Genomic DNA, 25,918 nt, shown 5'->3' on the forward strand with positions numbered 1-25,918 from the left:
CGCCAGTGCTGCCCCGCCCGGAACCAAGAGAGAGCGTGGCAGCGCTTCCTCGCGGGCCCCGCCGCACCCAGCCGCGGTTCCGCCGCCTTCAGGGACTCTGCCCTTCGCATCAGCGTCTGTGTCGGAGCCTGCCACTGGCCTGTCCCTCAGTGGAGGCAGCACAGCTCGACAGCTGTATGCAGGCGCCTCCCAGCTGAACACTTTGAAACTCACTGTTTTTCTGGGACACAGTTTTTTGCAGGCCGATTTTCGTGTGGTTGGGGGCTTCTCATTGGGGCTCGGAACGCCTGATTCCCCCTGCGCGCCTCAGCAGTGTGGGGGAGGTGGCTCCCAGAGGTGCTGCCTCTGGCCTCAAACCTGGAGGGGGTGGAGATGGTGCCGGGAAGCAGAAAGCGGGAACACTATTGTTTGTACCGCGAAGGCGAGAGGTGCAGTAGACAACAGGCATTGCTCGCTTGTTCTGGGGAAAGAAGACCCCCAGATCTGGGATGGAGATCCCCGGGAAAGCTTCTCCTTCCCAGCTGCCAGCATGCGCCAGTGGTTCTGGGGGGAGAGGGAGGAGGCGTTCGGTCACTCCTGTTGCCAAGGCACTGTCAGCGTGGTGGGGGCAGGCTGTGAGAACAAAAACCCTGCCCTGCGGGCCGGGTCTGGGCCATTTGGCCCACTCACTGCCAGGTTTGGGGTCTTTGATCCCCAGGCCCAGGCCACCATTCTGTGAGCCAGGTCTGGGGTCCTTGGTCCACCCACCCGGACCAGGGCCAGGGACGCCGTCCTGCCCAGTGGCGCAGGGTCCAAAACACCCTCTGCTGCTGCTGTTCTTTCTGAAAAGAAAAATAAAAAAAGGGAAAAAAGAAAAAAAAAAAGGTGGAAAGAGCTACAAGATCAAAGTGCTGGAAAGCCACGAGTCAGCCTCAGCCCAGGTGGTTCAATTAAAGGTTTCAAAATTGTTTGATAAATATCAATGGATTTTTGATAATTGTTGGTGACATTCCTTGGCATTTCTTTGTTTCAGGATTCTGCAAAGCTGTTTCAGGACCAAGAAGGACCTTCAGAGATGTCAAAGATCAACATCTACAGTCAATGGACCTTTTCCTGAAACTCAGCTGTTTGGACTTGAAACAATGAAGATTTTTTGCATTTTTTTTGCATTTTCTTATATTGTTAGCCTTGTTTTAGTGTTATGATAGACGTAGATGTTCTACAGGAAAAGAATCTGCTTGATCATTCTATGGAAGCACTTGACTGACATTTTGATTGGCAACGGATAAACCTCTCGACATGTGTCTGTTCTCTGTTCTGCATGGGCCCAGCAGAAGAATTACAAATGCAGTCTCTTTTTATTTTCTTTATACTAAAAAGGGTGACATGTCACAGTCATATTTTCTGAAAAATCCCTTCACCCAGGATTTTCTCCTGGGAAGCTGAGAAACCTCAGAGAAAAAGGAAAACAATTTCTTGTCTCATTTGCTTCTCCTGTGTTGTGCTCACATGTGGAATGTGTTTGGGGATTGTTTATCGAACAGGTGATTATTTCACTGGTTTCATGTGAATTGTTTTGACTTACTGACCAATCAGGGTCAAGCTGTGTCGAGGCTCTAGAAAGAGTCACAAGTTTTCATTATCATCTTTTTAGCCTTCTGTAAGTATCCTTTCTGTATTCTTTAGTATAGTTTTCTTTAAAATAATACAGTATCATAAAAAATTAAATTAGCCTTTGTGACGGTGTTCACAGGGGTTTTCAGGTGAGGGACGAGACGAGAATGTTGACTCCATGTTCAGAAGGCTTGATTTATTATTTTATGATATACATTACATTAAAACTATACTAAAAAGAATAGAAGGAAAAGTTTCATCTCAGAAGGCTAGCCAAGCTAAGAATAGAATAGAAAGAATGATAACAAAGGCAGCTGCCTCAGACTCTCTGTCCAAGCCAGCTCTGCTGTGATTGGCCATTAATTACAAACAAGCACAGGAGACCAATCACAGATGCACCTGTTGCATTCCACAGCAGCAGATAACCATTGTTTACATTTTGTTCCTGAAGCCTCTCAGCTTCTCAGGAAGAAAAAATCTTAAGGAAATATTTTTAATGAAAAGATGTCTGCGACATGTCACCTTCTTTTATTTAGTTAAATTAAAAAGAAAAGTGTTTGTAATTTTCTCTGCTGGGCTCATGCAGAGGAAAGAACAAACACTTGACAGGTTATCTGTTGCCAATCAAACCTCAGTCAAGTGCTGGTGTGGAATGAACAGGGAAATTCTTCACCTGTAAAACATAAAATTCTATCATATTACTAAAACAATCTTACAATATAAGAAAATGCAAAAACAATGCAAAGAAAATTCAAGTCCAAACAGCTGAGTTTCAGGAAAAGTCCATGGACTGAAGATGTTCCTCTTTGCCATCTCTGAAAGTTTCTTTTGGTCCTGAAACAGGCTTGCAGAATCCTGAAACAACAAATTGCTAAAGAAAAATCCATCAATAGTTATCAAAAATCCATTGACAGTGATCAAATAGTTTAGAGAAAATTTCTGGAATGTTTTGGCCACAGCCCTTTATTGAACCACTTGGGCTGAGGCTAAGTTTTTGGCTCTTCAATGCTTTTGAGCTGCTGCCAGCTCTTTCAACCTTTTTTATTTAATTTTTTTTTTTTTTTTGAAAGAGCAGCAGCAGCAGACAGCCTGAGAGGTCCTGGGGGACCCTGGCCCTCTTGGAAGGATCAGGAACCGCAGACCTGGCGAACAAAACAGTCGCCCAGGACCTGATGGGGGAAGCAAAACCCCCAAGCTCAAAAGAAGGCCAGGCGGAGGCCCTGGCCCAGGGAACTGAGCCAAACAGCCCAATCTGGGCCCACGAGACGGGCTCTGTGTTGCAACAAACCAGCACCCTACTGCCAGTGCAATGGCAGAATGAGTGACTAAACGCTTCCTTCTCCCCAAACCACCGACCCACATCGGCAGTGGGGGAAAAGAAGCTGTCCCAAGAATCTTCATCTCAGGTCTGGGAATGTTTTTTCCCCACAGCAAGCGAGCGATGATCGCTTCCCGCTGTTTCCTCTGCCTCTGCAATGCAAATGCAAAAGATGTTCCCACCTCCTGCCCCACGGCACCATGCCAACCCTTTTCAACCTGGTGACCAGAGGCAAAACTTTCAGGAGCCACCTCCCCCTCGCCGCTGGGGTGTGCGAGGGACAGCAGGCATTGCAACCCCCAAGGGAGAACCACCGACCAATCCGCCAAAAACGCTGAATTTAAAAGCAGGCAGAGAGGCTGCGCCTCCACTCAACTGTCGGGCCATGCCTCCTCCACGGAAGGAGAGGCCGACGCCCCCTTCCCCTGTCCCAGTACCCCCCGCAAGGGCAGCCCCGGGGGAGCCCGAAAAACTCGGGGGGGAAGTCACGCTGGATGCCAGAGGTGCTGCTGGGGGCGGCAGGACCGCGGGCAGCTGTGATGAAGGTCCCGCAGGCTCAGCGCCATTGTCAGCGTCATCCTGAAGTGGGATCGGTTTGGCAGAAGCCGACGAGGCTGCTGGGGGGGCCGGTGGGGGCAGGGAGGGTGCGAGAGGTGTGCGGGAAAGTGCCGCCATTGTCTCACTTGGCTCCGAGAGCGGCAGCACAGGAGCGAGCTCTGTCCCTGCGGGAGGAGGCGGGACAGCTGGGGAGAACAGCGAGGGCGGCGCTGGGTCGGCCCTGAGTGCATCCGCAGGCGGCGCAGCCTCGGACACACGCTGCCGGCAACTGCCAGTGTCTCCAAGTGCGTTGCCTAGCAACACAGGCAAAGCCGCAGGAAGCGGTGCTTCTGAGATCAGCCGCGCAGGCGCAGAACCAGCTGGGGCCACAGGCGGGGCTGCTCGGAGAAGCGGCTGCAGGGCGGGTGGGGTGGCCTTGCGGGCTCGGGAGGTGGGGCCCCGGGGACCGGTGCCGCCCGCAGCGCTGGGTGGGGCGGGGTCCACAGGGCTGGCCAAGGCAGTACTCACGGCGCTGGATGGGGCAGTGCGGCCCACTCAGATCCCCCCCGAGAGCAACGAGGGGGGTAAAAAGCGGCTCTGTCTGAGCATGCTCCAAAGACACAGAAAAAAAAAAACTTCTTCGGCTGCGGGCAGAACTTCGCCCCCCCCCCCCCCCCCCCCACGTGAGTCAGGGGGGCTAGGAAGCAGCAGATCGTCTTCCAAAGGATCTTCTTCCGTGGGAACTGGGGAGAATGGGGCCTGCCCCCTGCAATCAGCAATCCACGGAAAGGAAGCTGCTTTCTGTTTCAAGACTGGGAAAAGCGTCCTGAATGATGGATGAATCCGTGGGTACCCCAGCCCACGGTTGATGGCAGCTTCGAAAATGGATTCCATGCATTCCCATGTGAACATATCAAGGGCATAGAGCATATCCGTAAAAAAAACCCACAGAATTTTGCTCATAAAAAAAACTCATAGAAATGTCTCTCCACCATAGGAATTCTGTCCTCTTCACCCCATTTTTGCCAGAGGGCAATAAGTTTCTCCTCTGAGCGGGAGAATTGAACCTCTGCCTCTGTGGGGACCCTCCCCCACATGTGCAGCCACAATCTGCATAGGGCAGCATTGTCAGGAAGGGAAAAGCTAACAGTACCTTGTGACAGTGTCCACCAGGCTCTGGCAGGTTGCGTGATGCTGCTAGGCTTTCTGGACATCTTCCCTGGAGGCTTTTCAAAAGGTTCTCTTTGTGGTCAGCCTTGGCTGTGAACTCTTTTCAAATCAGGATCTTCAGTTCTTCAGCTCCTGGCTAGAATCCACTTCTGTGGTCACTTGTGAGGTGAATCATCAATGCCACACACTCGGGATTTACCCAGTGTAGCAGTGCCCCTCTGGGGTCTCACCAAGTGATGACTCTTCCTCACTCACTCGAGGGTCACCATCTGTGATGGTGTTCACAGGGGTTTTCAGGTGAGGGACGAGACAAGAATGTTGACTCCATGTTCAGAAGGCTTGATTTATTATTTTATGATATACATTACATTAAAACTATACTAAAAAGAATAGAAGGAAAAGTTTCATCTCAGAAGGCTAGCCAAGCTAAGAATAGAATAGAAAGAATGATAACAAAGGCAGCTGCCTCAGACTCTCTGTCCAAGCCAGCTCTGCTGTGATTGGCCATTAATTACAAACAAGCACAGGAGACCAATCACAGATGCACCTGTTGCATTTCACAGCAGCAGATAACCATTGTTTACATTTTGTTCCTGAAGCCTCTCAGCTTCTCAGGAAGAAAAAATCTTAAGGAAATATTTTTAATGAAAAGGTGTCTGCGACAAACCTTCTAATAACATGGAGTCAGATCCATCATTCCTTCCTGACACGAGGGACCCCGCAAAAACAATACTAGCCCAGAGACCCCATGCATTTTGGGCACAGATTACCTCCGAAGTGGGTATTTCAAAGACCCAAGAGGACTCAGGTGGGCATTTGGGATAGCAGCTGTAGTGACAGAGGGCATCCAGCAATTGAACACCTTGCCTGGACTGTCCGAGAATCCATCTACAGTAGGACTTCTGAAGGGGGAAGAGCAACAGGTACCAATTGCCACTTCCAGAGTGCATCGTCGACAGTATAGAACCACTCGAGATGCTGTGATTCCCAGCCATAAGATGATCCAAGAGCTGGAGAACCAAGGGGTGGTCAGCAAAATCCACTCACCCTTCAACAGCCCCATTTGGCCTGTGCGTAAATCTGAAGGAGAATGGAGATTGACTGTGGACTACCGTCCATTGAATGAAGTGACTCCACCATTGAGCACTACTGTGCCAGACATGTTGGAGCTCTAGTACAATATTGAGTCCAAGGCAGCAAAGTGGTATGCCACTATTGATATTGCCAATGCATTTTTCTCCATTCCTCTGGCAGCAGAATGCAGGCCTCAGTTTCATTTCATGTGGTGGGGAGTGCAGTATACCTGGAACCAACTGCCCCAGGGGTGGAAGCACAGTCCTACCATCTGCCATGGACCGATCCAGACTGCACTAGAAAAGGGTGAAGCTCTAGAACATCTACAGTATATTGATGACATCATTGTGTGGGGGAACACAGGAGCAGAAGTGTTTAAGAAAGGAGAGAAAATCATCCAAATCCTCCTGAGAGCTGGTTTTGCCATCAAAAAGAGCAAAGTTAAGGGACCAGCTCGTGAGATCTAGTTCCTGGGAGTAAAGTGGCAAGATGGACAGCGTCAGATTCCTACAGATGTCATCAACAAGATCATGGCAATGTCTCCACCAACCAATAAGAAGAAAACACAAGCTTTCCTAGGCGCCATAGGTTTTTGGAGAATGCATATTCCTGAGTACAGTCAGATTGTGAGCCCTCTTTACCTGGCCACCCTTAAGAAGAATAATTTCCACTGGGGCTCTGAGCAGCAAAAAGCTTTTGCCCAGATTAAGCAGGAGATTGCTCATGCAGTAGCCCTTGGCCCAGTCAGGACAGGACCAGAGGTGAAGGGCATGCTCTGCTCTGCATCCAGGAACCATGGTTTGTCCTGGAGCCTTTAGCAGAAGGTGCCTGGGGAGACTCGAGGCCGATCACTAGGATTTTGGAGTCAAAGCTATAGAGGATCTGAAGCCAACTACACCCCAACGGAGAAGGAAATCTTGGCTGCCTATGAAGGAGTCAGAGCCACCTGAGAGGTGACTGGTCCAGAAGCGCAACTCCTCCTGGCACCCTGACTACTGGTGCTGGGATGGATGTTCAAAGGAAAGGTTCCCTCTACCCACCATGCCACCAGTGCTACATGGAGCAAGTGGATTGCTTTTATCACACAGTGCGCCCGTATAGGTAAAGTGAATCGCCCTGGGATTTTGGAAGTAATTACAAATTGGCCCAAAGGTGAAAATTTTGGTGTCATGGATGAAGAAAAAGAACAAGTGACATGGGCTGAAGAAGCTCCAGCATACAACCAACTGCCATCAGAGGAAACACGCTATGCTCTTTTCACTTATGGTTCCTCTCGCATATTAGGGATGAATCGGAAGTAGAAAGCAGCCATATGGAGCCCCACACGATAGGTCACAGAGGCCACTGAAGGAGTAGGTGGATCAAGCCAACTTGCAGAATTCAAAGCCGTTCAACTGGCCCTGGACATTGCAGAAAGAGAGAAGCGGCCAAAGCTGTACCTCTACACTGATTCATGGATGGTAGCCAACACTCTGTGGGGATGGCTGGAGAGGTGAAAAGAGGCTAATTTGCAGTGTAGAGGAAAACCAATTTGGGCTGCTGAAGAGTGGAAAGACATTGCTACCAGGGTAGGGAGGCTACCTGTGAAAGTCTACCACGTAGATGCCCATGTCCCCAAGAGTAGAGCTAATGAGGAGCACCAAAATAATGAGCAGGTAGACCAGGCTGCAAAGATAGAGGTGTCAAAGATAGACTGGTAACACAAGGATGAGTTATTCCTAGCTCGATGGGGCCCATGATGCCTCAGGCCATCATGGTAGGGATGCCACCTATAAGTGGGCATGAGACTGAGGAGTGAATTTAACCATGGACAGTATTTCTCAGGTTATCCATGACTGTGAAATGTGTGCTGCCAGAATTTTCCAGTACACGCTAACCCAGCACCCCATGTCCACCTGACCACCATGGCTCCTGCTAAGGCTGTGGAGTTTTGTATTATATTTTGTTTGCCACCCTGGGGTGTGCCTTCCTTTGCTGTTCTAGCCGCTGCTCAGAGGTTCCTGCTACAGCTCCTTTCTCTATCTGGAGGGGCACCAGGCCTGTGGTGAGTTTGTAAAGGAAACCCCTTTTCTATCTCTCCCGCTTGTGTGTCCGCCATTGCCCACATGGAGAGAGGCAGCGGAGCTCGTGCCACAGCGACCCCTGGAGCTGGGGGGAAATCATCGCACCTGTCCTGCCCTGCTCAGCTGGGAGCCACCAGCATCCCTGCTGGCTGTGAGCATAAATGCACTGAAGGGGAAGTGCCTGCAGCCAAGATAGAGATGTTAGTGGGGTTCTGTTTTTGTTTCTTATTGCTGCCGTTGTGGTCGTTTTTTGGTCCTTATTATACAGATATGTATACAGTCCAGGAAGTTTTTAGAGTGTATGGAGGATAACTTATTGTCACAGCTGGTGAGTGAGCCCACCAGGGGAGGGACTATGCTAGACCTGTTGTTTGCAAATAGAGATGGGCTGGTGGGAGATATGGTGGTTGGAGGCTGCTTGGGGCACAGTGATCATATAGTTATAGAGTTGTCGATATTTGATGAAATCAGGATGAACGTTAATAAGACTTTTACATTAGAGTTATGGAGGGCAGACTTTGGCCACTTTAGGAGACTTATTCAGAGGGTTCCTTGGGAAGTAATCCTTAAAAACAAAGGAGTCCAGGAAAGGTGGGCATGCTTCAAAACAGAGATGTTGAGGGCACAGGAACAGACTGTCCCTATGTGCCGAAAGATGAGTCGATGGGGCCAACATCCAGCCTAGATGGGCAAGGAGGTTTCAAAGGAACTTAAGAATAAAAAGTGGATGTATCATCTTTGGAAGGAGGGTCAGGTCTCTCAGGAAGTATTTAAGGGGGCTGCTAGAGCATGTAGAAAAAAATCAGGGAGGCCAAAGCTCAGTTCAAACTTAATTTGGCAAATTGGTAAAGGATAATAAAAAATGTTTTTACAAATATATTAATGGTAAAAAGAAGGGTAAGACCAACCTTTGTTCTCTACTGGATGAGGGAGGGAACTTGGTAACTTCAGATGCGGAGAAGGCAGAAGTGCTTAATGCCTTCTTTGCCTCAGTCTTTAGTGGGAAGACAGCTTGTCCCCAGGACAACTGTCCTCTTGGGTTGGTTGATGGTGCCAGGGAACAGAATGGTCCCCCCATTATCCAGGAGGAGGCAGTTAGAGAACTGCTGAGCTGCTTGGATGTTCATAAATCTATGGGACCAGATGGGATCCATCCCAGGGTGATGAAGGAGTTGGCAGATGAGCTTGCAAAGCTGCTCTCCATCATTTACCAACAGTCCTGGCTCACTGGTGAGGTTCCAGATGACTGGAAGCTGGCCAATGTGACACCCATTCACAAAAAGGGTAGGAAGGAGGATCCTGGTAATTACAGGCCAGTTAGCCTGACCTCAGTACCCAGTAAGGTAATGGAACAGTTTATATTGAGTATCATCACACAGCACTTACAGGATGGCCAGGGTATCAGACCCAGCCAGCATGGGTTTAGGAGGGGTAGGTCATGTTTGACCAACCTGGTCTCCTTTTATGACCAGGTGACCCACCTGGTGGATGCAGAAAAGGCTGTGGCTGTTGTCTATTTGGACTTCAGCAAGGCCTTTGACATGGTCTCCCACAGCATACTCCTGGAGAAGCTGGCAGCCCGCGGCTTGGACAGGAGCACTGTTTGCTGGGTTAAGAACTGTCTGGATGGCTGGGCCCAGAGAGTGATGGTGAACAGTGCTGCATCCAGCTGGTGGCCAGTCACCAGTGGTGGCCGTCAAGGGTCTGTGCTGGGGCCAATTCTGTTCAATATTTTTATTGATGACATAGATGAGGGCATTGAGTCTTTCATTAGTAAATTTGCAGACGACACTAAGCTGGGAGCATGTGTCAATCTGTTGGAAGCTAGGAGGGCTCTCCAGAGAGATCTGGAATGGTTGGATGGATGGATGGATGGATGGATGGATGGAATCCAATAAGATGACGTTTAATAAGTCCAAGTGGCGATGCCTGCATTTTGGCCACAATAACCCCCTGCAGTGTTATAGGTGGGGAAAGTGTGGCTGGACAGTGCCCAGGCAGAAAGGGACCTAGTAAGAATGAACAACCTCAAATGCTCTTTAAATAACCAAAAAATGTTCAGAAAACACAGCCTACAAGTTAAGTCCAAGATATAACCCATGAGTCACAAGAAGTTATGAGATACCCTTGCCAGGATAATGGCACATAACTGGAGTGCTCTTGCCATGGGACTGCTAGGTCATATAAATTCTTGTCTCTAAAGAGCAACAAACCAGCAAGGCTTGCTAGGCTTCTACTAAGTTTTTCTGGGACTTGCTATGTGTTGCACCACATCTTATCCTATAGCAGGCTCCAGTGAGATCCTGGAGACCTGTTGTCTTAACTGCATAACAGTTTTCCATTTCCTTAGCTCTAAGACTCCAAGAGACATGATACATAATTTATCAGCAAGGCAACTTTGAAAAACAAATCACTGGTAGAAGTACCGAGGACTACTCATTATACATTCTTTGATATCTGAGCAGAGCTATCAGGGTTTTGTGTGTATGTGTGTGTGTGTGTATGACTATATACATGGACCAAAACTGACCATTTTTTAAATATATTAAAAAAGGGTGTATTTATATAAAAATATATAGTTCTGGGTAATTTTCCTTCCTTGCACTTTTATTTTTTTAACAGCTCTCACTACAGCTGTAAAAAAAGTCAAATTGCACTGCAATATGCATATTCTACATAGTTGCATCCTATTACACAGGATACTTCAGTCCAATTGGACATATTATACTTGAGCCTCAGCATGGCGGGAAAATAGAAACATAGCACAATGAAGCCGGCAATATGACACTAGTTGCCTTTAGCTCTTCCACACCACTTTAACTGGGTGGAAATATGTATATTAAGATAATCAGGTACTCATTTAATGGTTATAATGAAAAAGCCATGATGTAGGGTAATTGAGATAGTCTGCTCTCCAGTGGATGAGTTGCAGGGCAGAAAAAAAAATTAAAAAAAGAAAAAAGGGAAGAAAAAAAGCAGAACTATCTGTCCCAACTGAAATGAAAATAAACATCAGTTTGGACTGCCAAGGAAAATCATGAATCCAAAATGAGAAAATATAGTTCAATTAGACTTCTTGTATCATAACCTGCATTTGGAGATTAGATTTTCAACATTTGCTTTAAAGCCATTGATTTTATGCTACTATGAGTTTATAGTAAGAAAGACCTGCTTCTCAAAGACCTGGAAGCCATCTGTGTACCATGCTGTAACCTGTTTACCCTACAGCTGGAAAAGAATTCCCACTCAGAACTCCACAAAAAACAAGAACTGAAAATTTATTTCTTCATTCTACAATTGTGAGAACACATAAAATATGGTTATATAAACACTTGATACCCTCAAACAAGATTCTGTAAATATACCATAGCATGGGTGTATCAGTTCTTAGCCTTTGCCTCTTAAAAATGCTATTCAGATTTAGTCGGGGCAACATTTAGACCTGTTAGAGGTTAGGCCTTTTTTTTTCTTTTTCTTTCTCTCAGGAAATTTTCTTCCCATTTGCTGCCCCAGAGATGATGAATGAATGGTATTTAAGAGACAAAAGGCCTAGCTGGAAAACTTGGAATAACATTGAAATGGTCCTGGGGGAGGAGAGAGGAAGGGGTGCAGTTGTTGCAGTCTCTTAGCTGGGGAGTGACCGCTCTGACTGGGGGGTTTCTGTTGGGAAGATGAAACTTGGCTGGGGGTCAGAGGCTGGGCTCAGCCCCTGCTCTCTTGGCAATCAGAGGGGAGAGCATGTGGTGTGGGGAGTGGGCATCTCTCTTTCCCTAGATGGGGCTGTGTTGTGGTTTGCTGCCGGAGTCTGGGGGGGTTTTTTTGCTGTTTGTAATGGCTGCTGACATTGATTGCTGCCTGATCAAACCTGCCTGCCTCCCGCTGCTCTGGGGTTTTTGCTACACTTGAGCTCGACCTCCCCCCCACAGATCCACCCAGCCCTCACTGTTTCTGCCACCGCGACAGGGTTATTGCTACACTTTGATTTGCTGCCCCAGGTCTGCTTGCCTCTGCTATCCAGCCCACTGCTCTGAGGCTAGTGCTCCAGTTCAGCTCACCACCCAGAGGGGTACTGAGACTGGCTGCTCCTTGTGAGTTTTGCAATGGGAGTCATCTCCCGTCTACCCCCTTGCCCAAGCTGCCATTGCCATGAGGATGCTGTGCTCGCGCCACAGCACCCCCTGCAGCCGCGGGGGGAATCATTGCACCTGTCCTGCCTCACCAGGACCCGGTAGTGTTCTCTGCTGGCTGCAAGAAAGTCACTGAAACCGTCACCTCGCCAGGGCCCACCAGCACTCCTGCTGGTTGTGGTCGTAACTACACAAAAGAGGAAATTGTTTGATGGATGAGGGAAGGCTGTTATTTGGTTTCTGGTTTTGTTTGTTGTTGCTGCTGTTGTTTGTTTATCTTGTTAAATATATTCTAGTAAAGAAATGTTATTCCTTTTTGCATATCCTTGCCTGAAAGTGATGTAATTTCAAAGTTATAATAATTTGGAGGGAAGGGAGTCATATTTTCCATTCCGGGAAGGTTCCCACCTTCCTTGGCAAACACCTGTCTTTTAAACCAGGACTCCACAAAAAAATGCTGTACTTTTTTGAAGTAGATATGCTAAAATAAATGTTATTAGGTTCTTTTAAAAGTAGAAGCTTTTTGCACAGCCTATCATATTTTAGTTTTTCTATACATTCTAACAGATCTTCTGCAACTACTGCCTGGCATACAAAATTACACTACAGGACCGTCAAGACTAGCATTTGAACATGTGTAAACTGTGACTACTTTCAGTTTACAGCACCAGGGGGAAGAGAGCAGAAAGGCAGAACACATCACTTACCTGGGCTTCTCTGACAAGCTGAGAAGAATCAGGCAGGCTGAAACCAATGGGTAATCCAACCTTTGCTGGGGTTTTGAATTTGTTTCCTATCTTAAATGGGACATCATCAAGATAACTGAAAGGACCTAAGATCAAAAGTAGAAATTGTATAAAAAAACCTTACAAGCTTAATGCATTCAATTAAGACTCACATTTCTGTATTTGGGAGCTATTTATCTCTGATGCCCAAACTATACCAGGTGACTCAATAAAAAGGAAGTTGCTTGATCACACATTGAATCTGTTTGGACTTCATTGCCTCACTTTTGGTTTTTTGGTGGTGTTTTGTTTTGGTTTTTTTTAATGTTTTAGCTCATAACTACTAAAGAAAACCCCAAACACACAACAATCCAACAACTGAATAGATTTTGAAGTCAATACACCCAATGTTTTAGCTCTCCATGTGACAAGACTATCGCTACACAATTGGAAGTTGAAGCTCTCTCCTGAACATTGTATTCTGTTATTTCTCTAAAAAGATCCATCTTTTTTATCATATTCAAAACAGGTTTTAAAATAGCCCAGCTTTAGAGCAGCTAAGCTGAAGTTAAATCCAAGTATTGGCATACAAGTGGGAAGTCACAATTATACACTAGTGGTCACAAGGGCAAAGTGGCCTAAAGTCTAGACACTCCACTTGAACCAAAACAGTGAAATAGCTCAAGATTATTTAGCATAGCAAGTTTGATTTCTGAAACAAGGCACTATAACTTAATTAGCTGTCTGATTTGTGATCACTCCAATGAGAAGCCTCAGACTTATTTCATGGTCCTCCATCTGTTCTTTATATTTGTCACTCAGGTGGTATTTAAAAAGTATTTTAGGATTAAACTCTTTCTTCAGGCATCCTGCAAACTCATAAGGCAGAATTACTTGAAGCTCAACCACCTCCAAGCAGCCAGACTACAGGTTTGCTTTCCTTGAGCTGCCGTGAAGAAGTATTAGAAAACACACAAAATAAATTGCACTCACTTTCTTGGGTCTCCAGTCTAAGTTTTTGGAATTACAAGTAAGGTTTCCAGTTGTGTATAACAATCTGAAGCATTCCTCTAACACTCATTTGTAACTTTGCTTTGAGTGATGCAGATCCAAAGAGACATGAGTGGCATCACTATGATGGTGTTCAGTGACTAACCTCTTGTTCAGTGAGCTGTGACTCACCATTTTTATCTGACTGTAGCAAGGCATCTCACTACCCACATGAGCTTATCTATTGTTTGTTAACCAGGCAGATAACTCGAACAGGACAAGCTGTCTTGTAGTGAGTTATTTTGGCACCATGGGGTTAACACTGGTCTGGTATCTCCCAACTGCCGATAAGCATCTTACTTTTGAAGTGAGATTTGACAAGATAAGTTGAATTTCTGGCTGACAGACACTCACTTTACAACTGTAAAAGCCACACCAAACTTCAATAAAGCAGAAATGTTCTATACATTTTCCTGGAAATGGATGGAGTTTCTCCCATGAGTGGGGACACCTATTTCATGGTAACTTTCCAAGAGATCAAGTGAAGGAATCTGTTTACATTATTGTCATTTCAGTGGTAAGTTATGTTCAGCTCCTAATCAATACTATTTATTTTGCTAGCTTTAATATAGGTACTTTGATAAAGTGCACTATTTTATGTTATACTATAATCTACTAGTAGTTCTTTTAGTTTTATACTGTGCAGTAATTCTGATTAAGATCTTTCATCAGTTATCTTTTGTCTGTTCATTTGTCTTAATAAATAATTAATTTTTATACAAATATATCTGATTTGCCATCATTAGAACTAGCAGGAAAAAGTTGCAAAACCCAAACTGTTGATAGTCTGAGGCTAAGATGCCATGCTCAGGCTCCTCTGTCTGAGGAGTTTTGAAAGCAAAGGGGGGTCTTCTTGGCACGTTGTGACTCAGTGGCAGGGCTTCTTTAATAAACTTTGTCTGAAGCTTCCACTCTACTCATGACACTGACCCATTTTCATACTCAGATGGCAGTTAAGGTACTGTTTGTGTTCCTTCACAATTGACAAGGCAATCAAAGGCTCCAAAAGGACAAGAAGCTGTTAAAATGAGGAACATCTCATTAATTTGGAATTCATAGAATCATAGAATAATTCTCTGAGTTGGAAGGAACCCACAAGGATCATTGAAGTCCAACTTCTGGTTTGGCACAGGACAGCCTCAAGAATCCCACCATGTGCCTGAGAGTATTGTCCAAACGCTTCTTGAAGTCTGTCAGGACTGGTGCTGTGACCACTTCCCTAGGGACCCTGTTCCAATGCCCAACCACCATGTGGGGGAAGAACCTTTTTCTAATATCCAACCTAAACCTTCCCTGACACAACTTCAGGCCACTCCCTCAGGTCTTGTCACTGGGCACCAGAGAGAAGAGATCAGTGTCTGCCCTTCTTCTTCCCCTCACAAGGAAGTTGTAGACTGCAATGAGGTCTCCCCTCAGTCACGTCCAGGCTGAACAGACCAAGTGACCTTGGCCACTCCTCAGTTTCCCCTCAAGGCCCTTCACCATCTTCACAGCTCTCCTCTGGATGCTCTCTGTAGAAGGACTTGCGGTCTGCCACAGAAGAGTTTGTCTGTTCTGTCTATCAGCTGGTGCATAACTCAGGGCATTTTCCCCCTCACATGAATTGGTGAGATAACCTAGGCCAGACATCTGTCTGGTAGCCAGTTATCTCTGGAGTTATCCAGGGAGGTGAGATCCTGACCTAACAATAAACATCTCACCTTGAGAGCAAGATTGTCTTAGGTTACAATGTAAGATGTAACCAAAAGTATGTATTCTATCACCATCTTCATAAGCTGTTAAAAACAGGTGGGGCAGTGTTCTTTATTTCTTCCATGACTTATCCCTGATAACATCCTTCAGGGTATTAGGGCATAAGATGGACTGTATGCCTTATAAGAGGAGGAGGGGGTTGGCTACAGAGCCTAGTCCCAGATATGAATGCAAGCAGGTAGCTATTGGTCAATAGCTGGGTGCTAACAATTAAGACTCGAACACAGAGTCTTTTGGATAGCCTATAAAAAGGGCTATGTACACCAATAAAGTCTCTCTGCTGCATGAAAACCCCAATGTTTGTCATCTCTCCGTCCCCAAACACTGCGACAATTGGTGACCCCATGTGAGGAAAGGAAGTAAGCCATGAGAAAAGGAATGAGACAAAACAGCAGAGAGCCACAGCAGAGAGCTGTGAGAAAATGCAACCAGAGCTAGCAACAGCCAGAACTGTGAGAAAAGGACAGCTAAAGAGCTGTGGGAAACAAAAGACAGAAGAGCTGGTAAAGCTAGAAATCCAGATGGTGTAAGAGTCAAAGAAACAAAAAAGCTGAAAAATAGAAGGAAAATCCCACCAAAGAAACAGGCAGATTTATCTCTATAAAAGAACAAGAAGTCATTAAGATATGAACTTTTCCCTTACTTCAATGAGGAGTAAAGTATGAACAATAAGCTCTGAAAGCCACTATGGACATTTTAAAACTTCTGATGTTTATCTCAAACTGGCTGGGGCACTTAGATGCCGAACGGGATGCAGAAACAGCAGGATGCTGCCCATACCACAGCTGAAAAAGCCATCTTTAGGCTCCATGCCCCTTACCACCAGTAATGCACTGTGGACACAGCCTGCAGAAAAACCTCAACATGGCAGACACCATGCACTTTGAACGCAGATCACCCAAGATGGCGGTCAGCACATGGTGCGTGAGTCACTCACCCAAGATGGCCATCGCCATGTGACGCAGGACCTGACAGCCAAATCATCTCAAAATAGCAGAGCACGGACAGCATCCCATGGGAAAAGAGATAGCACGCTGAACACGTGGAGGCAGCAGCCAGGATCGCCTCTGTCATGGCATCCAGGAATCCACCCCATGCACTCACCAGACCCCAGAAGCATCATCACAGCACCAGAAACCAGAAGAGAAGCCGGCAGCCTCACCACCGGAAACCCCTGTCGCCTGGCAACCATAGCACTGGCCGTGTGGATGCCTTCTGCACCATCAGTGGACAACCGTGAGTTTGCCGGGACTAGGGGAGGAGGGCCAGAGGGTGGCCCCTGGTCCCCCAATACAGGAGGGCCCCTCCTAACACTGTTTTTCCCCCTTTCCCTGTCCTCTGTGAAAGCGGAGCAGCAGCGACAGAGGCGACTGGAAACTGCAAAGATGAGTGAGACGGCAGCAAAAGCGGCAAGAGACGGAACCTGCGTAATCTCTGCGGCAAGAGCCCAGTACCAAGTGCATGGCTGCGACCACGTGGCCACGCTGCAGGACAATGGTGAGCGGTGAGCCACTTTCTCAGCAGGTCCAGAGGCACCAGCAGCCCCAGCACCAGCACTCACTCCCAGCAGTGACCCAAAAACCCCAGAGCCTAACACAACGCCCTGAACCAACCCTGACTGCACCGAAAGTCACCATCCACCCTGGGGGGAGGGGGGGGTCTCCCAAGTGCCCTTCTCCTACCCTGGGGACAGGGATCAGGGCATGGGAAAAGCCCATATGGGCTGAAAGCAGTGGTGAGGGCAGGGGGAGGAGAAATGTGGGGGCGCGGTGCTGTGAGGGTGGCCCGGATGCATGCCGCTCCCACCGCTCCTGCAACAGCCCAAGCTCCATCTCCTGCAGACTGTTATAGATACATATTATAATATTGGCTTTTCACAGATATTAAAATGGATTTTATATGTGTGGTGTTAAGTAACTTTGTTATAAAGATATAGTTTGTATTTCTGCTGTTACTTAAGCTTAGACATGGTAGTGAAATAGCTATGCTTGTGTTAAAATGCCTGCTTTGATGGGATAACATTCAATGAACACAGGATGAGGACACCTGCTACAGATATGCCAACTATCAGCACTCATCGTCTGAAGATAGTGTGGACCAAGGCCCAAACTGGAAGTGATAAGGAAGAACCAAAACCACAGCCAAGAAACACGCATGCTCTTAAAAGACAGACCCAAGGATGGGCCATGTAAAATAGTTCCTGGAAAATGTAAACTAGTTTTTGCATATGCATAAGGGTGTATGAATATGCAACAGGATTATGTAATGGAAAAGGTATTTAAGGGGTATCCCCTAAGGTGACAACATGGTCTTGACTCAGTGCCAAGATGCACCCGGCCATAATAACCTTTGCTCTATGGTCCTTGTCTCCTATTGTCCTTTATTAAACTTTTTAAATTTTCGCAGGAGAGTGAACGTGTTTTTCATAGGACCCTCGTAAACTAACACTAAAACCTAGCTGGACAGGTAACTTGCTTGGAGTTGCTTGCATTGAGAGCCATTCAGGAATGGGAGGAGGAGCTTCTTTTGTTCCTGAGTGACTGATTATAAGAGGCCCCTGGGGAGCACAGCAAACGGGAGTGGGCAAACAGGGGCGTGGCACGGCTCTGGGGCGTGGTCATAGCAGTTTGCGCAGCAGTTCGCGCAGGTAGGGCAAGCAGGCAGGGTTGCAGGTTTTCTTGCTAATAAGGTGTGCTGCGTGTTGTTTGAGGTGTTTCTGTTGGCTGCTTAATTTTGGGCTTTCTGATAGTAATGGTTTTAACACGGTCGAAAACTGTGGCTGGTACAAGTGTATGTGACCAAGTGGAGCCCTCCAAAATGGATCTGTCTGTACAGACCTATTCCTGCCAGTAGTGTTTGAGCTTATCGGTGGTTTCGGGGGGTGTTGTGGAGGAGGCCTGCCTATGGTGTGAACAGGTGAACGACCTCCTTTCGCTGGTAACCGAGCTTAGGGAGGAAGCTGAAAGATTAAGGAGTATCAGGGAAAGTGAAAGGGAAATAGACTGGTGGAGTTCAGCCCTTACATCTTTAAGGGAGGCCCACCAAGGATAAGAGGACTCATATGCCTCTCACTCTCAGGAAATAGAAGGGCACCTGGTGGATGAAGGGGAGTGGAAATGGGTCCCTGCTCAGGGAGGTAATAATAAAAAATTCCTCCTGACCCCCATCCCCATGCCAGGTGCCACTTCAGAAGAGGTATGAGGCCCTGGATCTAGAGAGCCAGCCAGATGATTTAGAAGAAAATTATCTGCTCAGTGAGTCTCCCAATTATGACTCATCTGTAAGATGGATCACTACCTCTAACATCAAGAAGAAAGGAAGGGTAATCATAGTGGGTGATTCCCTTCTGAGGGGAACAGAGGGCCCCATATGTCGACCGGACCCATCCCACAGGGAGGCCTGCTGCCTCCCTGGGGCCCGGGTATGAAATATCACTCAGAGACTTCCTGGCCTGATTCAGCCCTCTGATTATTACCCACTGCTGATACTCCAGGCTGGCAAAGAGGAGTGCCAAGGCGATTAAAAGGGACTTTAGGGCACTGGGTCAAGTGGTCAATAGGACAGGGGCACAGGTAGTGTTCTGGTCAGTCCCTTTGATGGCAGAGAAAAATGATGAAAGAAATAGGAGAACTCACATCATTAACAAGTGGCTCGAGGGTTGGTGTCATCAGCAAAATTTCGGATTCTTTGATCATGGGGCAACTTTTACGGCACCTGCTCTACTGGAACCAGATGGGATACATCTCTCTGTTAAGGGAAGAAGGTTTTTAGCTCATGAACTGGCAGACCTTGTTGAGAGGGCTTTTAACTAGGTCTGAAGGGGGAAGGGGATGCATCTGGGCTGTCTGGAAGCAGGCCCAAGGGTGGTAAGCCTGAGTTAGGAGAGAAATCAGTAGCCAAGCTGAGGTGCATGTATACCAATGCATGCAGCATGGGTAACAAACAAGAAGAGCTGGAAGCCATGATGCAACAGCAGAACTATGATGTAGTCACCATCACAGAAACATGGTGGAATGACTCACATAGTTGGAGCACCGCACTGGAGGGCTACAAGCTCTTCAGAAGAGACAGGAAAGGGAGAAGAGGTGGAGGGGTGGCCCTTTATACTAAGGAGGCTTTTGATGCCATAGGTATTGAAACTTACAAATATGGACTTGAATGCCTATGGGTAAGAATTAAGGGGAAGACCAAGAAGACTGATATCCTACTGGGAGTCTGTTATCGTCCACCCAACCAGGAAGAAGAGGTGGACACCTTACTCTATAAGCAGCTGGAGAATGTTTCAGGATCACCAGCCCTTGTTCTTGTAGGTGACTTCAACCTACCAGACATCTGCTGGGAACTTAATACAGCAGAAAAGGGGCAGTCCAGTAAATTTTTAGAGTGTATGGAGGACAACTTTTTATTGTAGCTAGTGAGTGAGCCCACCAGGGGAGGGACTATGCTAGACCTGTTGTTTGCAAATAGAGATGGGCTGGTGGGAGATATGGTGGTTGGAGGCTGCTTGGGGCACAGTGATCATATAGTTATAGAGTTGTCGATATTTGATGAAATCAGGATGAACGTTAATAAGACTTTTACATTAGAGTTATGGAGGGCAGACTTTGGCCACTTTAGGAGACTTATTCAGAGGGTTCCTTGGGAAGTAATCCTTAAAAACAAAGGAGTCCAGGAAAGGTGGGCATGCTTCAAAACAGAGATGTTGAGGGCACAGGAACAGACTGTCCCTATGTGCCGAAAGATGAGTCGATGGGGCCAACATCCAGCCTAGATGGGCAAGGAGGTTTCAAAGGAACTTAAGAATAAAAAGTGGATGTATCATCTTTGGAAGGAGGGTCAGGTCTCTCAGGAAGTATTTAAGGGGGCTGCTAGAGCATGTAGAAAAAAATCAGGGAGGCCAAAGCTCAGTTCAAACTTAATTTGGCAAATTGGTAAAGGATAATAAAAAATGTTTTTACAAATATATTAATGGTAAAAAGAAGGGTAAGACCAACCTTTGTTCTCTACTGGATGAGGGAGGGAACTTGGTAACTTCAGATGCGGAGAAGGCAGAAGTGCTTAATGCCTTCTTTGCCTCAGTCTTTAGTGGGAAGACAGCTTGTCCCCAGGACAACTGTCCTCTTGGGTTGGTTGATGGTGCCAGGGAACAGAATGGTCCCCCCATTATCCAGGAGGAGGCAGTTAGAGAACTGCTGAGCTGCTTGGATGTTCATAAATCTATGGGACCAGATGGGATCCATCCCAGGGTGATGAAGGAGTTGGCAGATGAGCTTGCAAAGCTGCTCTCCATCATTTACCAACAGTCCTGGCTCACTGGTGAGGTTCCAGATGACTGGAAGCTGGCCAATGTGACACCCATTCACAAAAAGGGTAGGAAGGAGGATCCTGGTAATTACAGGCCAGTTAGCCTGACCTCAGTACCCAGTAAGGTAATGGAACAGTTTATATTGAGTATCATCACACAGCACTTACAGGATGGCCAGGGTATCAGACCCAGCCAGCATGGGTTTAGGAGGGGTAGGTCATGTTTGACCAACCTGGTCTCCTTTTATGACCAGGTGACCCACCTGGTGGATGCAGAAAAGGCTGTGGCTGTTGTCTATTTGGACTTCAGCAAGGCCTTTGACATGGTCTCCCACAGCATACTCCGGGAGAAGCTGACAGCCCGCGGCTTGGACAGGAGCACTGTTTGCTGGGTTAAGAACTGTCTGGATGGCTGGGCCCAGAGAGTGATGGTGAACAGTGCTGCATCCAGCTGGTGGCCAGTCACCAGTGGTGGCCGTCAAGGGTCTGTGCTGGGGCCAATTCTGTTCAATATTTTTATTGATGACATAGATGAGGGCATTGAGTCCTTCATTAGTAAATTTGCAGGTGACACTAAGCTGGGAGCATGTGTCAATCTGATAGCGGAACCCTGGAAAAAGTTAAAGATAGAATCTAAAATGTTAGGCTTTGTGCTTTCCCAGATCAACTGCACCTGCGTAAGCAGTATGATAAATTATATAATTGTTAGATGTGATGATTGTTTAGTAATTAAATGTAGTTATTATATAACCATAAGAAGAATAGTGAGAAACTATGTTGGAAATTCAGAGAGGGGCTAAATTTATGTAAACAATAGAACAATATAAGTTTAATAATTAACATGAAAGTTATGTAATGATAGAGTATAAAACATGATCATTTCGGATGTATGGTCGGAGTCAGATTTGGGTTGAATATACCCCGATTCCCAGAGCTCTTAATAAAAAGCACCGCATATAATCCCCCGTGATTATGTGTTTTTGAACACTAAAATTTTGGTGAACCCAGATGGGACCCTTGTGAGTGCTGCTGAGCGAGTTCGCGACTCGATCACGCTCCAGCCGGCACCGAGGGATTCTCGGGAAGCCCATCGGCCGCGACCGCTTCCGCCACTCACAAACGTCCCCGGGAGAAAGGTAAGGTGCTTTTTACTTTGGTTTGGATGCCTGCCAATAAGACACAGCGAAAGCAACGCTTGGTTGGGCTAAAGGAATTCCTGTTGGTGTAAGCCTAGGCGCCGTTCCGTAAGACAATCGCAAAAGCGTTGCGGGTTCGGCATTTGTGGTATTTTTGAAATGGAGAAACTTAAAGGGATTTTGGGCAGTAACACCCCTATTCCGCAAAATTCTCCTTTGGGGTGCTTATTAGCACATTGGAAACAAGGTAACTTTGGGGAAGGATTACGTAAAACTAAGTTGATTGATTATTGTAATTCATGGTGGCCAGAATATGCCTTGGAGAATGGTGAAAAATGGCCAAAATACGGTACTCTGCAATATAACACTATTTTGCAGTTAATGTCGTTTTGTAAACAAGAAGGAAAATGGGATGAAGTCCCATATGTTGATCTGTTTTTCTACTTATGGGGAAAGCCAGAATGGCAGAATGAATGTGGATTATTAATGGTTAAAACATTTGCAAAGTGTGGGGTTTGTGAGGAACGTTGTTTAGAACACTTGGCGTTAAGAGAAAGCTTGAGTAGGGAAAATTACACAGATATTGATTTACAAGTAGCTCCAATAGGAACAAGAGAAACTAACCCTATCCCACCTGTTTCGTCTGTCCCTATCCCATTACCTGCTCCTCACCTACCTACCCCTGAACCTGTTTCATCTAGTACACCTTTCCCTCTTTATCCTCCTCTCCCATCATCACCCGATCCCTCTTCCTCGGAAGATGAGCAAAATCTAACATTGATAGAAAGGGGAAAGAGGTATGCGAGTGAAAAAGATAGCAATGGTAATGAATCAGTGACCCCAATAGCCCATAGAACCCGGGGTCGGGCAAAGCTTGCTCCAGTTGTGCATAGAGATGGCATAAGGAAACAAAAACAGACTGTGATTGCCCCCTTGCGACAAGGTGTCGGAGTGGAAGGGCCAGTATTTGTAAAAGTGCCTTTTTCCCCGGCAGACTTAGTAATTTGGAAACAGTCAGCTGGAACTTATAGAGAAAATCCTGACAAAGTGGCACGCGTAGTAAAAATGGTTATGAAAACTCAAAATCCTGACTGGGATGACATACAAGTAATATTAGATACTCTGATGGATTCTACTGAAAAAGAAATGGTACTTAAGGCAGCCAAAGAGAGGGCAAGAGAAGATATTAGAAATGGGCGGGTAACAGGGAATTTAGATGTGAATTTCCCAATTGAGGATCCAAATTGGGACCCTAATTTATTGTGCGATATGAGGAGGTTACGGAAATATCAGGAGTGGATCCAAATAGGAGTTCAGAATGCTGTGCCCAAAACTATAAATTGGTCCAAACTATATGAGGTTAGACAGGAAAAGAAGGAATCTCCCACTGCATTTTTGGAGAGGCTTAAGGAGGTAGCAAGGAAATATACAGACCTCCAAATGGATACAGAGCAAGCAAAGGTTCAGCTCACTCTCATATTCTTGGGCCAATCACAGGATGACATTCGTAGAAAATTGCAAAAATTAGAAGGGGAAGAATTAAGGAATTTGGATAAGTTACTCGAGGTCGCTTGGAAGGTATATAACAATTGGGAAAAAGAAGCTAGTAAAAGGCAGCAGCAGAATCTTTTGGCAGTAATACAGGGGAGAGGGAACCCAAATTTCAGGGGGCGTAACAGGAATGGTCGGGGTAGGAGACCAGTTACCCAAGGGTTAAGCCTGAATCAGTGTGCATATTGTAAACAGGAGGGGCATTGGAAGCGAAATTGCCCAAGTTTGAATAACCAGTTTGACCAGGGCAATAAGTTCCAGCAGGCTACCAAGGAGATGGTCCTGGGGGAGTATACCAGCTGACGAGACGTAGAACCGGTAGAACAAGTTAAGGAACCTGTTGTAAATATACAGTTAGGGCATAAAGAGGTCAGATTTCTAATAGATACAGGAGCTACTTTTTCTGTATTGAATCATTTGCAAGGACAAATTGGGGACAAGGAAACGACAATAGTCGGCGCTACAGGGAAAGAGGAAAAACAGCCTTTCCTGCAACCCCTAGATTTGTGTTTTGGAAACAAGATTATAACACAGGAAATTTTTATATGTACCTGAGTGTCCAATTCCGCTTTTAGGGAGAGATTTGCTAGCAAAACTTGATGCGGTAATAACCTTTGAAAATGGAGAGCTTATAATGAAAATACCTGAATCAAAGACGGGACAGATATTAATGATCAAAGAAAAACATGTCCCCTCTATTCCTAGGGAGGTAGAAGATGCAGTGATTCCCTCTGTATGGGAGACAGATATACCAGGGAAATCAAAATTGGCACAACCAGTGCATGTAGAGTTTAAAGAAGGGTCAAGGGCTGTACAAGTCAAACAATATCCCATAAAACCAGAAGCACGGCAAGGAATAGTAAAGATTATTGAGAAATTCTTGAAATACCAAATTTTAGAAGAATGTGAATCAGAATTTAATAGACCAATATTTCCAGTAAAGAAGCCAAATGGTGAATATAGATTAGTGCAGGATTTGAGAGCAATAAATAAAATAACAAAGGACATTTATCCAGTGGTAACAAATCCTTATACATTGCGAACATCGGTAAAGGAGATATATAAATGGTTTACCATAATTGATTTAAAAGATGCCCTTTTCTGCATCCCCCTTGACAAAGAAAGTAGGAAACTGTTTGCCTTTGAGTGGGAAAACCCAGGGAACGGAAGAAAGACCCAGCTCACCTGGACACGATTACCACAAGGATACAAGAACTCGCCCACCCTATTCGGAAACCAACTGGCTAAGGAACTGGAGATTTGGACCGAAAATGGGCAAGTACCAAGAGACCAATACTTATTGTTGCAGTATGTTGATGATATACTAATAGCTACAGAAGAAAGAGCAACCTGTATAAAGGTAACCATTGAGATTTTAAATTCACTGGGAATGGGAGGCTATAAAGTATCCAGAAGAAAGGCACAAATCGCACAACAGACTGTGATTTACCCGGGATGTGAAATTTCACAAGGGCAACGAAAACTAGGTACTAACCGTATCCAAGCTATTTGTGCTATTCCAGAGCCCCAGAATTTACATGAGCTGCGAGTCTTCCTCGGGATGGCAAGATGGTGTCGCCTGTGGATCATGGACTATGGACTGATTGCGAAACCCCTGTATGAAGCTCAGAAGACGCAGCCATTCACCTGGGGCAAACCACAGAAAGAAGCCTTCCTAAAATTAAAGGAAGCACTGACAACTGCTCCAGCACTAGGGTTACCTGATCTGTCTAAAGATTTTCAGCTGTTTGTACATGAAAGGCTGCGCCTAGCACTAGGAGTCCTGACACAATGTCTGGGAAGCTGGAAAAGGCCGGTGGGCTACTTTTCCAAACAACTCGACAACATAAGTGCCGGGTGGCCCCCATGTCTGCGGGCAGTTGCAGCTACTGTGATCCTGATACAAGAAGCCAGGAAACTTACTATGGGAAGGCACATAGATGTCTATGTACCACACATGGTAACCACTGTCTTAGAACAAAAGGGGGGCCATTGGCTATCTCCCAGCAGGATGATGAAATTCCAGGTAGTCCTGACTGAACAGGATGATGTCACATTAAAAACAACTAACCTTTTGAATCCAGCTTTGTTCCTAGGTACCACAACTGAAGAAGGCCCATTAGAACACAACTGTGTAGAAGTAATAGAGTACACCTATTCAGCAAGAGAAGACCTGAAAGACGTCCCACTAGAGCAGCCGGAATGGGAGCTGTTTACAGATGGGAGCAGCTTCGTGGAAAACGGAACCAGATACGCTGGATATGCGGTAACAACAGTCAATACAGTAGTGGAGGCAAAGGCATTACCACCAAATACATCTGCCCAGAAGGCAGAACTGGTTGCTTTAACCAGGGCACTAGAATTAAGTGAAGGGAAAAAGGTAAATATCTGGACTGACTCAAAATATGCTTTTGGAGTGGTGCATGTACACGGAGCACTGTGGAACGAAAGAGGACTGTTATCTTCTCGGGGTACGCACATTAAACATCAGGATGCAGTCCTGCAATTGATAAAGGCA

The 25,918-nt window shown here is 46.2% G+C and overlaps 1 protein-coding gene across 1 annotated transcript in view; it reads right to left on the bottom strand.

Annotated features, from left to right (window-relative positions):
* Positions 1-25,918, bottom strand: part of LOC128946099 (ubiquitin-associated protein 1-like) — a 68,915-nt gene that overhangs the window by 19,640 nt on the left and 23,357 nt on the right. Inside the window, exon 2 of the mRNA XM_054290002.1 lies at positions 12,590-12,714. Coding sequence (XP_054145977.1) covers positions 12,590-12,714 — 125 coding nt within the window. The remainder of the gene's footprint in view (positions 1-12,589; positions 12,715-25,918) is intronic.

Source organism: Melozone crissalis, unplaced genomic scaffold, assembly GCF_028551555.1.
Source record: "Melozone crissalis strain CALT ecotype California unplaced genomic scaffold, PUWL_Pcris_2 ptg000074l_1, whole genome shotgun sequence".
NCBI classification, from domain to species: domain Eukaryota; kingdom Metazoa; phylum Chordata; class Aves; order Passeriformes; family Passerellidae; genus Melozone; species Melozone crissalis.